This window comes from Haliotis rubra, unplaced genomic scaffold (genome assembly GCF_003918875.1).
Source record: "Haliotis rubra isolate DU_JTF1 unplaced genomic scaffold, ASM391887v1 Scf159, whole genome shotgun sequence".
NCBI lineage: Eukaryota > Metazoa > Mollusca > Gastropoda > Lepetellida > Haliotidae > Haliotis > Haliotis rubra.
In genome coordinates, this window is record NW_025765547.1 from 1240554 (window position 1) to 1258990 (window position 18437).

Sequence of the window (18437 nt, forward strand, 5' to 3'; positions counted from 1 at the left end):
CGGGTTTGAATATTGATCTTCAGTAACCCATGCTTGTCGTAAAAGGCGACTAATGGGATCGGGTGGTCAGGCTCGCTGACTTGGTTGACACATGTCATCGGTTCCGAATTGCGTAGATCGATGCTCATGCTGTTGATCACTGGATTTTCTGGTTCAGATTTGATTATTTACAGACCGCCGCCATATAGCTGGAATATTGCTGAGTGCTGCATAAAACTCAACTCAGGCACTCACTCACTCACTATATCTGGTCACTGGTTTGTTTGGTGCAGACTATCATGTTCAGGCTAGGGTCATGTCACTGGAATGTTGCTGAGTGTAGTGTTTAACCCATCTCCTTGTTGGCGGAGTTCTCACACAAAATAGATTTGTGATTTGTAATTGTCTTCACCTGATGAATGAGTAAGAGTATACTTTGAAACATCATATCCCTCATAAAACAGAACCGACATCATAACTTCTCACCCTTTATGTGTATCACTTCTAAGTGCCATTCAAGCACTCTATAATTGTTGCTTGAACTCACACACTTATGTATTTACGTTTCATAATATCAGTTTGTCTCGCACCAAATGTATTTGTGATTTAGAAGTGTGTTTATCTCCTGAATTCTTGCACTGAATACATTTATGTTTAGAAGTGAGTTTAATTGTCTCCCTGCTTGTCACACTGAATGCCTCGTGGTTCCCAGGGGCCTTCCTGTTCCCCTTCATCATCATGTTGCTGCTTGTCGGACTGCCCATGATGTTCCTGGAACTCTCCTTTGGTCAGTTTGCTGCTCTCGGTCCAGCTGGCATCTTTGACCGCATCTGTCCTCTTTTCTATGGTAAGTTGGCTGTGTTATCACAGTGTTCAAACTTAAGCATCAATGTCAGTGGGTCCTTTAGAGATGGAAATTAACTAGAACATCTGCTTGCCTTGAAACATTTAGCAATAACCCGAAAATGTTTGAAATTCTACAAGACCATTATAAAACCAATATGGGTTGCTCTTTAGACACAGCATGTCGAAAAGTGCATGTAAAATCTCCAAATCATCATCCTTATTTCGGTCACAGTTTTGGTGATACGCCTCAGCACTTATTTTAAGAGTTAATATATAAGGGTATATTCAAATACTGGCTCTGTGAGAGTAATTCTTTTTCAGAAGAAGTCCTTGGGGTACATATAAGCATTAATATGTCCATTTTGTTTCTGATTTGTTGAAAAAAGTGTTTCACCAAAAGAAAGGGTTACAATGCTGCAGAGATGCCAACCCTTACGCTTTGGGCGTAGTTATTATGATTTTGATCATTAAATTACGCCATTACACTTAATCTGTGAAAATTACGCTTTTCTACCCGTTTTGCGAAAATCAATAAAGTGGATAAAATTTCACAGGGAATATTTTTCGTAACGCACTAGTGCAGGGGTTCAGAAATTGCCTTACACCGACAGGAATCGCTTACTCTTAGCATTGCCCTCATTCAAATTAACTTGTAAGGAATTAAAGTATTTTGTGTCACCTGACCAACAATTTTTGATGTATGGAACTGCATAATGATTGGTCACGTGTATTTCTGTCTAGAATCTTTCCTATTCATGTGAATAAACCTTTTTAACAGTTATTTTTATAAAGTTATCACCTTTCACTATGTAAGTGTTTTAAGTATTACACTTTTTAGGTCCAAGTTACACTTTTTGACCTCCAGTATTACACTTAGGCCCAAAAGGGGGTTGGCATCTCTGAATGCTGTTACGTGCTAAAGTATCTAATAAGAGGGTCTTCTGTAAGGTTTGGTTGCATCAAGTGTGGTATGTTTGCAGGTGTGGGCTACGGCATGGTGGCTGTATCTGCCCTGGTCTCCCTCTACTACACGGTCATCATTGCCTGGGCAGTACTCTACATGTTCACATCCTTCACCTCGGAGCTGCCGTGGCAGAGATGTCACTCACCCTGGAAGACAAAGGGTAAATATGGGCAGGTGGCACTGTGTGTTTATCTTGGGAATACTCTGTTTTAATCCAGTGGAAATTGCGTAGATCGATGCTCATGCAGTTGATCACTGGATTGTCTGGTCCAGACTCGATTATTTACAGATCAGTGCCATATAGCTGGAATATTGCTGAGTGTAATTTTTGAAGTTTTCATAATATCTTGGGATTAGTGTCAGGGTGCACTTATATCAATTCTGTTTATCATGTGATTATTTTTTAAATAAAACCACGCATATTTGCTGATTGTGTTTGTAATTGTGTGTATTTAACTTGTTGGCATTCAGTACGAGACCAGTGTGTATAATGTTCCAGATTGCTATTCCTACACGGATGCTGATGACTGTATGAGTAACAACGGCTCTGTATACTTTGAGAGTCACTGCTACAATTCTACATATGCTGCTGAAAATAATGTAACTGCAGAAGTCAATGTTACATCACGGCACGCACCAGCCCAGGACTTCTTTGAGTGAGTTCATTAGTGTTTTTAACTGTAAATACAATTTGGCTTTCATGGTATTTTCATGACTGCTTTCAAATAGTATTGTCGATGCCTATGATATTGTGACCTCTGTCATTAAAGTGTTCATTATATATTGGTATTGATTGCTCTTTTACAGAAATAACATCCTCTCAATGACAGACAGCATAGCCGATTTAGGAACAGTGAAATGGCAAATAGCCTTGTGTCTGCTGTTTGCGTGGGCACTTACCTTCCTTGCTTTAAGTCGAGGTGTCAAGTCTGTAGGAAAGGTTGGTATTATGTTTGTTATTATTTTCATGTGTGAGGGACCAAGTGTTTATCTTTGCTTGTAAATTATTGGTTCTAGACCAGACAATCTGGTGACTAATATTATGAGCAGCAATTCAATCTGCTAGGCAACGATGACATGCTAACACGTCACAGAGCCAGAACAGCAGATCTCCTACATTGCTGTGTACAAGAATTGGTTGCTGGGAACCAGTAACCTGGAATCACCACTGAGTTAAACCAACGTCAGATAACTGTCAGACAACATAACATGAATATTATCCTTGTAAAAGATTACCGTCTGCGGACATTTATGATAATTGCCTACATGTATTTTTTATGAATTAAGAAGCATTATTTAGTTTTATTCCACCAACTTCATTTATTCATGTCCACCTGTATTCAGCAAAGTGATAAACACATTACAGCTGCAGACCCGTGAAGATCCAGGTTAGAATATTGATCTTCAGTAACCCATGCTTGTCGTAAAAGGTGACTAACGGGATCGGGTGGTCAGGCTCGCTGACTTGGTTGACACATGTCATCAGTTCTCAATTGCGTAGATCGATGCTCATGCTGTTGATCACTGGATTGTGTGGTCCAGACTCGATTATTTACAGACCGCCGCCATATAGCTGGAATATTGCTGAGTGAGGCGTAAAACTAAACTCACTCACTCACTCATTACAGCTGCATGAGATCAGGTTTTCCCACAACACCAAGCAGGTATGCTGCGAAGTATAGCACTGTACTATTCATAGTGTCATTATCTCATCTCACTCACACTGATCCATTGTCTATTTCACAGGTGGTATATTTCACAGCCCTTTTTCCATATGTGGTTCTGACAATCCTTTTCTTCCGCGGAGTGACCCTAGAGGGAGCACAAGACGGCATTATATATTACCTCACACCAGACTTTGAAAAACTCAAGTTAGCTAAGGTAATTAATCCTAATCAGATGGAGCACACAAGGTGTCTTCATTTCTGTTCCCAGTAATCACTCCCCATTTCCATTTTGATCATACGATGACATTACACGTTGAAGTCCAACATGAGATTATTTCCCTGTATTCATGTACTGAAACATTTTCTTCAAAATATATGTTGTGTTATTTTAATCATTCATTGTCATTAAAACACATTTGGATAAGAAATCGAAACATTTCCTTACAGGATATTCTTAGTTCATCTTTTCTGTTTGTATTTCCAGACATGGGTGGATGCTGCCGTGCAGATATTTTTTGCTTTAAGTCCTGCCTGGGGTGGTCTTATTACTCTGTCCAGCTACAATAAGTTCCACAACGACTGCTTTAAGTAAGCATCTCCTATTTGTGTGAAGGGTGTCAAAGGAAATATTGGGGTTTGATAATGACAGCTGAGTGCCAGTAACTGATGAAATGTTGATTAATTAAATGTATTTCTATGAAATGCAAAGTCTGTTAACAGGGTATGATGCCACAAGTGTGTTAAATGATATGTAGACCAGTGTTGTACACCATTACATGTAACTGTTCCATTTTATCTTTGTCTTTTGTTGTGATTGTTCTATGATACGAATGAATTTAAGTTAACCCTTTTTTCGCTTATTTTTACAGGGATACTCTGATTGTATCTATAGGAAACATCTGCACGAGTATATTTGCTGGCTTCGTTATTTTTGCCATAGTGGGCTATCTGGCAAATGAGCTGAAAATGCCAGTAGATAAGGTGGTTGAGCAAGGTATGTACCCTTTTAGCAGTTCTTAGCATTATTATTGTATGATACTTCTTTTGACCTCATATAAGTGTGTGTGCATGCGTGCGTGAGTTGTGTTATTGGATACACATTTTTGGCCAGCTTCTATATTTTTTGAGCAGTATGATGCACCTGCAGTCTGATAAGTAGTCGGTGAAGAATAATATTTTTAAACTTATCCTATCTCACGACTTGCACCTCTCTCTCTTGCTTCGACTTTTAGTGGAACAACTGTAAACTTTTTCCATAGGCTTCCTTGTCCATTCGCCCGTGCACTCCATGCTGCTCTCCTTAATGAGGTTCCTTGTTCCTAATAAAATAAAAGTTTACAGTCATTCCACTAAAAGTCGAAGCAAGAGAGAGAGGTGCAAGTCGTGAGATAGGATAAGTATATAGATATACAATTTATATTAAAATTTCCAATTTTATAATCTCTTGTACTTCTACTAAAAGCAAGCTCTTCATTCTTAACCAGCATGGAATGAAATCTCTACAATTGTGAATAGTATTGCTGTCTTGTTTCAGGTCCAGGTTTGGCATTCATCGTGTTCCCAGATGTGGTGACGCGTCTCCCAATTTCCCCGCTTTGGTCGTTCCTTTTCTTTTTCATGTTGATCACACTGGGTATGGGAAGTGAGGTAAGGAACATATCAGCTCTCTACCGCAGGTCTCTATGTAGGGCACTATATACAGAAATACTGCTGATGTAACTTGAAATCTTAACTCACTTAATCTTGTCACGCAGGTGTCTATGTAATGTGGGGCAGTGGGGTAGCCTAGTGGTTAAGACATCCGCTCATCACGTCAAAGACCCAGTTCGATTCCCCACAAGGGTACAATGTGTGAAGACCTTTTCTAGTTTCCCCTGCCGTGATATTGCTGGAATGTTGCTTAATGGGCTTAAAACTAAACTCACTCAATGTAATGTAAAGTAATGAATGTCACAATTCCTTTGCACACCACACAGGTCCCTTTTCAGTCTGTCTATGTGGTAAAAGTTTATAATAGATTTTGAAATTGTAGACAGAATTTTTATGTGTATAATATAATCAGTGCGTATTTGGAATCCATAGTGGATGCACATGTCAGCAATGGTATATGCGTGTTTCAGTTTGCTTTGTTGGAGACAATAATGACGGCTGTCCAGGATACATATCCCCCTCTGCGTCAGAAGAAAACCTGGGTTGTACTCGCTGTCAGTGTCTTAGGCTTCCTCGGGGGCCTTATTATATGCACAGAGGTAAGACATAGCTTCAGTAATCCCTGCAGGGATAAGGGTTCCAAACACCCAATACTGGTTGTAACAAGTGACTTAATTGATTGGGATGCCATTGTACAAAGCAATCTTAGCGCTAAGTTTTATGAAACTCCCCTACCTTAACATATACTTACTGTAGTCCTATCACCAAGGTTGCATCATACAATGGCATGCAGGACATCATGCTCAGTGGTTCGATTGATAGTGTTGTCCTACTTTACCAGCTTGAATCATTGCTCTAGATATCAATCATTGGAATGTCCTGTTTAGACATGGTCATTTGAAGGCTGTGAGGTGCGCTTCTCAGAAGAAACGCAAAGCTTGACCCATGAAAATTATCATTTTTCCTTATCCTGACTCATGCTAATTATGCTTGTCTCCTTTCTCTTGCGAATGATAGTGGAACACTTGAAAGCCCTTGAAGTTCCCTTTTAAAAAGCGGACGTAAAATCACTCACCCAGAGTAGCGTCCCTTCCTCCCTTTGGCGCCCTTTTGGTCACCTGACCGACCATGCCTTGTCACTCTCTCCTTCTTCGCCCTTGCGGACGGTTGTGAGAGCACCTGGGTCCCTATACGGCACATATTCTTTAATATTTTCGGACCTTACATCAAAATTATTGCTGTATACGGTTTTTAGGATTATATTCTACATTACGGTTACTGCCCCCTTCGAACATGTTCCTCCTCTATCCTTACTGGACCAGTGAAGATCTGGGGTAGAATAGGTCTTCAGCAACCCATGCTTGCCACAAAAGGCGACTATGCTTGTCGTAAGAGGCGACTGCCGGGATCGGGTGGTCAGGCTCGCTGACTTGGTTGACACATGTCATCGGTTCCCAGTTGCGCAGATCGATGCTCATGCTGTTGATCTCTGGATTGTCACTCACTCTATCCATACTGTTTTCATGTGTCCTTTTTAACGTGCAGAGTGACATAGGGTGTTCAACCAAATTTCAGACATGAACTCATATCGGTTCAACCATATACAGATTTCAGGATAAAATACCCATTCTTTTTGTAATGTCCTATTAATCTGATCAGGATCTCTTTCCCCAAATTTATCAAATGGATATATCGTAAGCAAGTGTTAAAGTATGGAAGTCGAGATCACTTTAGCAGTAAGGTCATTTTGTGGATCAGAACCAGTTGTTATATGTTGGCCCCAATAGTGTGTGTGTCAGTGTTAATATGAAACATGGTTCATACTGTCAACCACTAGTTAGCTTGACCCAAACTTGAACATTTACAAATATTTGTGATTTCTAACTTTACCCTAATGTTGTGATGATAAGGATGATGTCACGTGTCCCTTTCAGGGTGGAATGTACATCTTACTGTTGATGGATACGTATGCAGCCAGTTGGTCGGTTTTCCTTATGGCGATCCTCGAGTGCGTTATCATATCCTGGATATACGGTATGTCTTCATTACTTCATAGTTTGGTTGTTCGCTTGTCACACCGAAGATAGGGTTCGATTCCCGACAAGGGTACAATGTGTGAAGCCCATTGTTGGTGTCCCTTTCCGTGATATAGCTGGAATATTGCTAAAAGCCACGTAAAACTAAACTCTCACTCACTCACTCATAGTTTGGTGTTCTTTGTTTAAACTCGAACTGCTATGACATCACTGATCCTGTGTTAACATTGTCTTCATTCCTACCCATGTAGATCCCGAGTTAGAATTGATCTTCAGCAACCCATACTTGTCGTAAGAGGCGACTAACAGGATCTGGTGATTAGACTCACTGACTTGGTTGACATGTCCCAACTGCGGAGATCGATGCTCATGATGTTGATCACTGTTACGCTGTACTAAAAGACATAGATGGTACTTTGGTAACACAGAGACACATGCACACTCTCAATGTGTAAGTGGAATAATCCTGAAGACAATGTTACACCCCATTTCGTCCCACCTCTATACCTAGGCCACAGTCCATAGATTGTAAGGTATGCTAAAGGCACTGGTGAAGCACCAATGGTCCTCTCACGTTCTATAAGACATTGAGATGTGACCACTTTTAACACAACTTCTATCATTTCTTCCAGGATGTGACAGATTCCTCCAAGATATTCAACAGATGATTGGCGTGAGGAGTCGCCACTGGCACAACTTCTTCAAACTTTTCTGGAAATATCTGACACCAGGGACACTGATTGTAAGAATATGTATTCTTTAAATCACCAGATATTTATAGATAGCTTTCCATGAACGACATCAGCAGTTTGTTATTGTTAGCAGCTATTTTCAGTTAGATTGAGTGTCATGGCTGTTAACCCCAACACTTTAATACTTTCAACAGTTGTCAGGCTGGGACTGCTTCGTATACCAGGACCCTGGTCAAATATATTGACTATGATGATTACTATAATACTATTTTGGCTGTGATGTTGGTTCATTTGCTTTTTACGACCCGTGAAGATCCGGGTTAGAATGTTGATCTTCAGTAACCCATGCTTGTCCTAAGAGGCGACTAACGGGATCGGATGGTCAGGCTCGCTGACTTGGTTGACACATGTCACCGGTTCCCAATTATGCAGATCAATGCTCATCAGGTTAAAAATGATCGTGTTTCTTGGTTTGTCATGTTAGTTCTTTGCACCAAAGTGGTAAACATCCAAGACTTGCGTCACTTTAGGATTTCAAGAACATCAAACTCATGTGCTGTGATAAAATGCGAATCTTATGCTTATCCTTCATAACCTAACTGGAAATGATGATCTTTTGTTTCCTTGATTGTAGTACCTCCATGGCAACCCATTTGAGTGTACACATCCCTTATATTCTCATCTTTGCTATGTTAAAATGAACTCATTGACAATCACATCACAAAACTCTGACACTGAAGACATGGGTTTGATTCCCCATATGGGTACAATGTGTAATGCCCATTTCTTTTGTCCCTGCACTGATAATGCTGGAATATTGCTAAAACCGTCATAAAACCATATTCGCTCTCTCAATACTGTATGATTCGGACTCTATGATTAATGAGACTTTTACTATGGTCTTTTACAGTGACACTGCACACTCATTTGCCCCTTGTTTTTCTTCACAGTTCCTGCTGTTCTTCAACTGGATTCAGTATACTCCAATCAAGTACGGAAAAAAGCGATATCCTGTGTGGGCCGATGGTGTGGGCTGGGTGTTGGCCTTTATACCAGTGCTACTCATTATAGGCATGAGTGTACATAAAGTTCTCATCGCTCCTTCAGACATGACACTGCTGGAGGTAAGTACTGTACCAGATGATGTAACCATGGGATTCCTAGTTAAGATTATTGGTGATACGGTACGCTCTTACCACAGTATGTATTGCAGTACAAGGCCTTCGGTTCTGTCCATTTCGGTTCCGTTTATTGAGATATGATCATAATACAGAAAATTGACAAGAGCCAAACTTTACTTTACTTTTTATTTTATAACATGAAAAAACCATAACCATAATCTTCGTTATTTTAAATGAACAAAACTTTCATTTCATGACTAGATACAAATGACGGTATGAAAAACGAAAATACCGAATTTTGGGATTGCATTACGGTATACCGAACCGAAGGCAAAATACTGTGGTTGTACTAGTACCGCGGTAAACCTTTTTACTCCTAGTCTCCAGCAACCCATGCTTGTCATACCAGGCGACAATATGGTGGAATGGATTGGGTGAGTTGTTAATTGTGGGTTGTATTTACTGGGATGATGTTAATAATACCGGACATATGCATCATTGTGGGATTTGTGCAATACCGGGTACATTCCTGTATTTTGAGGAGTCATTATTCATTACTGATATGCATCTTTGGTGTGCTAAGCGTTGCCACTGGACATTAATCTATCTCTAAGAGTACAGTAAACAAACGTGCATGCAGTGCTGAAAATGGAGTGAAAACGTGCTTGCTTTGAAGCCAGCATGTCAAATATCATGTAACACTGAATATGACTTATGTGCTGTTCGGTTCTTTCACAGAAAATCCGACACTTGTTGAAAGCAACACCAGAGTGGAAACCAGCTCATAAACTGCCTGAAATAGATATAATGGATACTGAGGAAAAGGGAAAGACAATTACCAACCCTGGATTCAATGGCAATGCCAGCCCATTTGAAACAAGGATATAGTCAGTGTGGATACACTGATGAAATCTTCGACTATCACCTAAATATGTCAGCCAAAGGGAGATAACTCATCTAGCATTCCACAACGCGGGACTAACAACGTACATTGTTTTAAGTGAACAACAGCCACACTTACTCCTGCATATGTCCAATGCTGCGCCATTCCCACAATCTCGTCTAGAATAGTCAACCAACAAATGAGTTTTAGATTTGTCTACCTTCTCCTTTGGCTGGTACACTGTTGTTGACTTTGTTGACTACACCAACGAGGGGTATGCCTCGGTGTAGTCATGCTTGGATGCTTGTGGTGGAGAGATGCTTCTTCTTGAGCTAAGTGCCTGGGTAGGTGGCTCAATATATTGATGCAGGCGCCAATTGAGTGGAGTTTTTTTTAACTTTTGACCCTTCTTAAAATACATCCACAAGTCGAAGCATTTCAAGCCACTGTTTATAGCACAGGACATGATTATGTTGGACATTTGCCCATTATGGTTCTGTTCTTGTTTATATTCCATGGCCAGTCATCACAAAGCTACCATATCATCATCATCATCATCATCATCAGAGGTTGTTATTGGTTTGACTGTCACTAAGTTTTGGAACTGGGCTGGTTTAACGGTGTACAGCTGTCTGTATGTGTCAATGTTACACCAACACAGTGGGTTCATCAGTGTTGCTGGCATTAATGTACGATTGGTCAACAAACTGAGGTTTGCAGGGACATTACTTCGATAAGTCTGAAGCTGCCAGTTCATACTTTACTCATATTCCAATGTGAATATACGATCCTAGTGCAGTACTTATGTAGGATGTTATCATGTGTTATGATCAGTATCCATAGGTAGATGCATAATCAAGTCCATGACAACATGAATCTGGCATCTAGATCTAAGAAAAGAGTGTACTCTGTAAAGATTTACAATATTATAATATTAAAGCATTTTTGCATTGATCTCAAGTGATATAATGAGATATTATAAACGGGTAAAGAGGAGCATATTGGTTAAATCCTTAGCTCGTCACGTCTAACATCCGGCTCTTCACGTTTAAAGAACTGGGTTCAATTCCCCACATGGATGCCCTGTAAAAAATTTCTTTGAGTCACTGATAATGGGCTGGGATAATGTTAAAATACATCTAAAAAACAACCTTCACACAATACCATGTGAACAAAATGTTCATTTACCATCAGAAATAAAGTGAATCAAGGACATTACAGTCATGTATTCGTCTAAACCCTAGATATATGGTTGTATAATTTGTAAGATGTTTAATTTTGTAATGTATGATTAAGTGGTAGCCCACAAGGGAATGTCATTAGTCCTTGTTGAATTATGCTAGTCTCAGACCCTCGGACTTGCGTTCAAATCAAACTGTGCCAAAGATAAACACTAGCCTCACTGCCTGTACTTATAACCAGCTGTAATTCCGAGTGACAAAAGTCTCCCAGCATCCCGTGCTGTCAGTTAAGGTGATCCATTGATCAGAGATCAGAGATCTGTCAATTTCTGTCATCCTACACCAACAGTGTGAATATTTGTTCATAATGCTAATCACTTGGTCCAATTTTCATTGTTTATCATTTGATATCATTTGGAAGCCGCTGATTTCCAAATTTTCAACATTGAACAACCTGTTGCCAGTAAATAATGGGCATACTTGACCAATGAGGGGTTATGCCAGTTTACACAGCTTTGTATGTAGGTGTATGTGTGTGGTGCAAGGGTTCAGCTTGAAATCTCCAACCAGCATTGTCAAAATCTTCTATTTGTTTATTCTTGAGTGCGAGATTGCTTGTTAGACGATCAGTTAGAAAGAAGAAGGGAAAATTTTCACATTTCACATTGAAAATTCAGTGACATTGTCTCATGATGCCTCAGTGTGTTGACCAATCAAATTTATTGTCACATGACCCTTTGAGGCAGCTAATTCTTTGCTTTTGTATTCTCAGTTGTTGCAGATGGTTTATTTGTTAGAGGTTACTCATTTCTTTATTTAAGTGTTGTGTGATGCGAGCTATGTATTGCTATTAAATCTTATATCTTTTATATTTAAGTTTGCTATATTTTGTTTTCTATCACTGGGTCGTTTTTCATCTCATCTTCACTGAAGCCAAGAAAGAAATCATTGGCACCCGGTGTAGTTGTTAGTCGTGTGTTCCAAATTTCAGATCTGATTCGCCAGGTAATATACTCTGTTAGTTTTGTATCAGGATAATTTCCTCTGTTATGGAGCATGTTTGTATGTAACTTACAATTTGGAATAAGTCATTTGTGCAGGATTGTATCAAAAATGTGTAATCTTGGTAGGTTCTGACTGGTCAGACTTCTTATCCTGAACAATTTGGGGTAATTTGTTTGCATTATAAAAAGTGTGGAAAAGTCATCAACAACTTTTTTAATGATCAAAGACCCTGCATAATGTGCCTGTATACTCTGATGCCTGTATTCTTTTTACTTTAGGAATCTGAATGGAAAATAATTATGAAACATATCATTAAGGAATGCTGTGTCCATTGTTAAGTTTCATGTTTTGTAATGTGAGGGAGATGTTTTACGACCTTTTTAGTTGAATGTATATGTAAACACCTTTACTTTGCTTGAATCTCATTTAACTCTCTGCATAATTTACACTCTAGCTTTTTAGCACCTCTATTTTAAAGCTGGCATTTTATTTGTGTTGTTGTTTATGATATGTAAATAACTGCAGTTGTAATTAGTGGCATCTCACTTCATGAAACTGTAAATATTACAATGTACAAACTCACGGAACATTATCATGTTGACATCCTTGTCCCTGGACCTTGTTTGGATACAGTTTCATGGAACAATTAACACTCATTGCTGATATGCAGCTATTAGTTTATTGCAATGTAATGTAACAAGCAGGTATAATTATGGTTGTTTTGAGTTTAGCTTATGGGAGCAGAAATGCCTGGTTTTGGAAAATATTGTCAAAGGATGATAATAATTGATAACAGTCCATATCTTTTTTGACATTACAAGCACAATCAATTTTAGATTGGGAATGTCAATCAAATTATTTAGAATTTGATCTTTACCCTCTTTATGTTTAATATAACAAAGCTTTGTGCTGTTTGACCATACTTCGATAATAGGGGCTATGGAAGGGAGGGTTTGTTATATAAACATCGCTTTGCTGATCTCTACTAGCTAAGCAACATCAATATTAATTTATTCCATCATGTGCAGTCCAAAAAGTTAACCAAATGGATTACAAAAATCATAAATTTTCAGCATGAAGTATAGTTCAATGTTTTCCTTACTTCAGGGCATTGATATACAGGCTTATGATACCCAAATTTCTTGCTTAGCTCTTTCACATTTTACATTCATTTTTTGTTGGTTACGAAATATTTGACCAAACATTTAGTGCAGTTGGTTACGTTTTGAATCAGCTTCCAGATTAGTATGGCTACAAATGAATGAAAAGCAAATTAATAGTTAACCCTTTCATGTAATTACTATCTTGAAAGATATTTAACTGTTTTGGGGTCTATTTTGTGAATTTTTGTTTGTATGTTGTATTTATAAAGATTTATATACTTATTATTCATGATTTCTTACCAACAGCAGTAACAAAATCTTCTGTTGTGCTTTGTGTGGATCTGCACACATTTGCTTGTGTCAATGCATTATACTTTATATTTTAGGTGTCTTTTTTCTTTTCTTTTTTTTTTTTTTCTTTTCCTTTTTTCTTCTTTCTTTCTTTGTCAGTTGATCTTGTTAACTTACTGAAAAACAATAGAAGGCCTTATATGCAATTACTTTTGGATTTGAGGTGTTGGAAGAATGTAAGCTGCGAAAAGAGAACAGCCATTTATTATGCTACATGGTTTATATGGTTCAAGATATTTTAATTATTTTGTGTGTGTTGAATTCGACCATACCTATGTACATTTATCTGTTGAAGGAGAAGGTAATGAGAGTTGTCATGGAGATGATCACCGTTGGTTACGTTCCCATAGATACATTGCCATTGTTTCATTTAGGAGAGTAATCAAGATTTATTTTGTTATGTTTAAGCAGACTGGAACCTCTTAAGTATTTATTTGTAGAAGGTTCCAGTGTGTTCAATATTTATTGCTCTGTACATATGTGACATGACCTTTGACTGAACTGCTGTGGATAGGCTCGTAGTTTCATCTGATTGTACTTGATATATGCTTGGGACCGGGTATGGGTGCTGCTAGTCAGATTGATACGTGGCTGGGTTGGTCAATGCACTGGCAACTACTGACCAGCACAATCATGTAGTCCAGTTCTATGAATCAGAACAAAGTTAAATTCTGAGTTTTTGGATGGTGCCTCATGAAGAGTACACATAGCTTACCATTTAAAGCCAATTTTGATAATTTGGAAACATCTTTGATTATTGTGTCAAATTCTGATTCTTCACAAAAAATGAGGTTACAGCTTTCTTCCAAATTTAGTCAATTTTGATATTTAGGAAAAGCATTTAATTGTTTTGAGTTATGAAAACAAATTCTGATACATATTCCATTGTTTGACAAGAAATACCCAACCAGTCCTTCCTATACTGATATCTTTGAGTTGTCTGGCATGAAGTGGAAATGTTTATGAGTGATTTATGCGAGAGTTTGAATAATTAAATGAGTATAAATGACAGGACTTGATGAATATGCATGGCAGTGTATGTACTTATCAGTAACCCCCTTTCATGACTTAAGCTAACAGCACTTACTTCCCCTTGGTGAGCTCTATATCCGCAGTATCCTATACTAGTCCAGTGAATACCAGCTGTATCAGTCTCATTACCAATACCAAAGTTTAACTTGCTAATGCATTTGTTTGAGTGGCATTATTGCTAATTCATTGATCCAATGCAAAGATGCTATCATATTAATATGATAGCATTGAAGCAGTATTGTACTAGTGGTATTGTATCTGATTTGAATCAATCAGTTTTAATGTTTTTCTATTTTTTAATAAAAGGTGGTATGGCATTGTTCATATTGTCATGGTGAGAATATGTATACATTAATGTGTTCAGTGATCAGTTTAGTCCCCTTTGTTGGAATAGGTTACTTCTTCAAGAAAGTTGTCTTTGTAAACCTTTTTATGACACATAGAACAAACCTGTGTATCTTGGAACACCATCTCCCAAATGCTAACATTGGTGTTTGTCTAATTATTTATTTAAGAAGTGCTTCTAATTTATTCACTGTCTCAAGATGTTTCTTGTGTTTGCATTTAAGTGCCGTACTGACGACCTGTTGTTCCCTATTGGTTTACAAATGTTCTTGTATAAGAGGCTGCTAGCAAGTTGAAAAAACTTTATTATACATGAAATATTAAATGGTGGTCCATTTTACAAGTTGCTGGTCCATATCGGATGTTTATTAACACTGTTGGTCTTTACTCCCCTGTTGCTGTTAAGTCTTATTTAAGAAAATTGTTTGTTATTCTACATGTTTTTGATTGAGAATGATTCGGTGAATAATGACAAATCTCACAAGACATGCCACATTAAGCAACTGTATGTGCTTTTTAATTTTATTAAATTTTAAATTTTTTAATTTAATGGTCCTATGACCAGACTCATCTTCAGTGGGACAGGACAGGACAGCAAGAAGTTTCAATCCTAAACCCATTCTTATGATATTCCTGCCATAGGTGGAGAGAGAATTGGCCTGACCGATTCAGTGGTTGAACAATGTCTTTCCTCATAGTCACCTTTATGCTACAAACATGTCTAGATACTTGCTTCCTGGTGCTGCTGGCGACATCATAACTCATCAGCTGATGGTTCAGGGCTAGCTTTTGGACCTTGTTCTTATCTGTAAAATGAATAATCAAATTGGTCTTAAAGAAAGGAAAATGGTTCAGAGGAAGACAAATGTTTATCAACCACTCCTATAACCTATTTATCCATAGCTTCCAGATACTTGTGGCATTATTGTAAGTTGTATGGCAGAAGCGAGTCTTGTGCTGTAATGCAGGACAAGGGCAATCAACTGTATGTAAGGGGCATTCAGATTTAGGTGATAATATGAAGAATATCTTATACTTGTTTTACATCTCTAAAGTTAAGGAACCCCACAATTGGAAGTATTTTTGGTAGGTGTTTTTAACTGCATTTTGTATTGAAAATAGTTTGATTCAGTACATACATTGTATATACTTACAAAGCATCCATTTGTTTTGTGGCTGGGAAGGGGTCGTGGTTCTTTTTCAGAAGAATGTAATTTTACCCAAGTTGTACCCAACAAATGTATTTCTTGAGCACCATTATATGTTCTATTCAATTTCTCTTCTAACACATCAATTGAGTCACTGCCACAAGCTATTCATGCTCATGAGCAATGTCAACAAACTATTCATTTATGGCATATTACTGTAACTATTCTTTTAAAAAATCCTACCTTCCCAACCCAAACCCCCCACCTCCACAAAATCAACTGGATGCCCCATTAGACAAGCAAAACATTCATGCTAATATTACTAATTTGCATTTATGTTTTAATAATATCTACTAAGAGCAATTAAAGTTTGAGCTGCACTGGTCCAAAGCTGACCATAATTATACTCCTATAAAGTTTCTACCAATATACTATACAGGTTATACGTTACTTGTCATTGTAGGTTCACAGTTTGACCTGCATTTAATGTTATTATTTAATGTTAACCTGTCCTTGCTTTTCTTTAAGTTAAGAGTTACTGTCATTGTAAACAGCATTTAAGAGACTATTATGGTAAAGTACATCACGTTTCCTTGCACTGTGTGACAGTTGTATTTCAAATTGTCAAGTTTGGAATCTGGTAGTAAATACTTAGTGACAAAGCTGTTGACAAATCAAGGTATTCAGGTAGATCCTAGACCATTTGGAATGCTCGGAATCCACTGCCTTTGTGTAGTTACCAAGTTAGCTATGAGTGAGTGAGGTTTTCATTACGTTGACACAATTGCATAGCTGTCAATCTCTCCACAACTTTGTACCAACCTAACACCATGACATGAACTGCAGGATGACTAGTACTTGTCTAATCCGGCACCCTATCTGAAACAGGCATTTGTTTTCAGTCCCGTGGGGTGCCGGTTCAGACAGGTTTCACTGTACTTGTCAGTACTACACAAGCCTATAGTGATTTTTCTGAAGGCAATTTCATAGTTGACACCGTTTGCGTCATGACCAAATCAGAAAATAATGTTTTGGACATTTTGGGTCAATATCCAAGATCATGACACCAGACATCCTGGTGTTAACTAGGCTTTTTTTCTTCAGTGATATAAACCGTCCTGCCAAGTATTGATGAGGACAGGATTTTTTTAGATTAAAATTCTGCTGCAGATGCCAAACGTGCTTTCAAGTCGCCACCCATAGGCGTGTTGAATCCTGTAGTTCAAGACACAGTGCAGTACACATGAGCCACCAAAGGCAGACGGAACATAGCCAGATGAGCTGTTGAATTCTTTGGGTCTCATGTTGTTGTCACTGGACAGTTGGTTGATACTGATAAGTAAGACTACTTTGTTGACAGCTATGCAATTGTTGGTCTATAAGTGCACTTTATATATGAACAGGAATAAAGGGTATTGTTAAAATGATTGTTCTGGTCTTGTTTTGGAAAGTTGATGTTTAGCATGTGATGGAGGTTCTGGGTGTCTAGATGCACAAGACGCTCAGCTTATCAGTCTGAGGATTCGAGGGTAGTACTCAGTAAGGAAACAAGTCATCCAGATGCTGGAATTCCTGGTTGGAACAGTCCTCAACCATACCTGCACTCTCATGCAGTTACCATATATACACATGGGGAAAGTATGGCAACACATACGGTTAATAGTAGTCTGTCATACAGACCCTGAAGCAAATATATCCAAGAAAGTCCACGCAAGTCTAGAAACTGTGGCAAGTCTAGATTTCCTCATGGCTCCTTTTCATTATATTTTTTTGTGTACCATGAACTTTTTTCAGTAAAATATGTTCATTTCAGATACTATAGTACTGTCGGAAATAGAAAAAAACTATTTTCTCATTTATCACTACAATTCATGTAGTTGATATGTGCAAGTGTGAAATATCTTTTAAACTAAGTTCGGCCTAACTACAGTCTCAATGGTAGGGACACAAGAAACGTAGAAAAAGGACTTTACTGAGGAGAGATTAGTGCAGAAATGAGCAATGCGATTCCAAAACGAATTATTTGGAACAAACCATGGCTGTATGCAAATTAGTGTGCGACGATATTGTATTATAAAGGACACTTTTTAAGTGACCAATTTTAAATTAGACGTAGCTTCATTATAAACGATAGCTGGCGTAAAAAATAATAACTTTCATGCTGAAACTATTAAGGATGTAGCTACCATGGAGTCTCACTGTCACTATAAAAAGAAACAGATAGGAGGGTTCGTCTCAAAAGCAAAAAAACCTGGACGGGTGTCGCAGACGATCTTTGGGGTCGGGCTTGGGGATAGAGATATCAGCTAAGATACGATAATCCTTTAGGGAATTATACTGGGGAAGTACACGGCATGTCAACAATTTACAAATAATATCCTGTCCTGTCGATCTTCGCGATCGGGTGGTCATGCCACCTATATATTTTGAGACA

General features: G+C 38.2%; 1 protein-coding gene across 2 annotated transcripts in view; it reads left to right on the forward strand.

Moving 5' to 3' along the window:
• The window catches only part of LOC124271251 (sodium- and chloride-dependent glycine transporter 1-like), a 29947-nt gene extending 13644 nt beyond the window's left edge, over window positions 1-16303 (forward strand). For both annotated transcript variants that reach the window (XM_046706343.1, XM_046706342.1), the window contains 13 exons: window positions 692-826; window positions 1806-1949; window positions 2289-2445; window positions 2597-2729; window positions 3536-3670; window positions 3941-4044; window positions 4326-4450; window positions 4991-5103; window positions 5577-5705; window positions 7041-7140; window positions 7775-7884; window positions 8785-8958; window positions 9694-16303. In XM_046706343.1, coding sequence (XP_046562299.1) covers window positions 692-826; window positions 1806-1949; window positions 2289-2445; window positions 2597-2729; window positions 3536-3670; window positions 3941-4044; window positions 4326-4450; window positions 4991-5103; window positions 5577-5705; window positions 7041-7140; window positions 7775-7884; window positions 8785-8958; window positions 9694-9843 — 1709 coding nt within the window. In that variant the 3' untranslated portion in view covers window positions 9844-16303. The remainder of the gene's footprint in view (window positions 1-691; window positions 827-1805; window positions 1950-2288; window positions 2446-2596; window positions 2730-3535; window positions 3671-3940; window positions 4045-4325; window positions 4451-4990; window positions 5104-5576; window positions 5706-7040; window positions 7141-7774; window positions 7885-8784; window positions 8959-9693) is intronic.
• Window positions 16304-18437: the final 2134 nt, after the last annotated feature.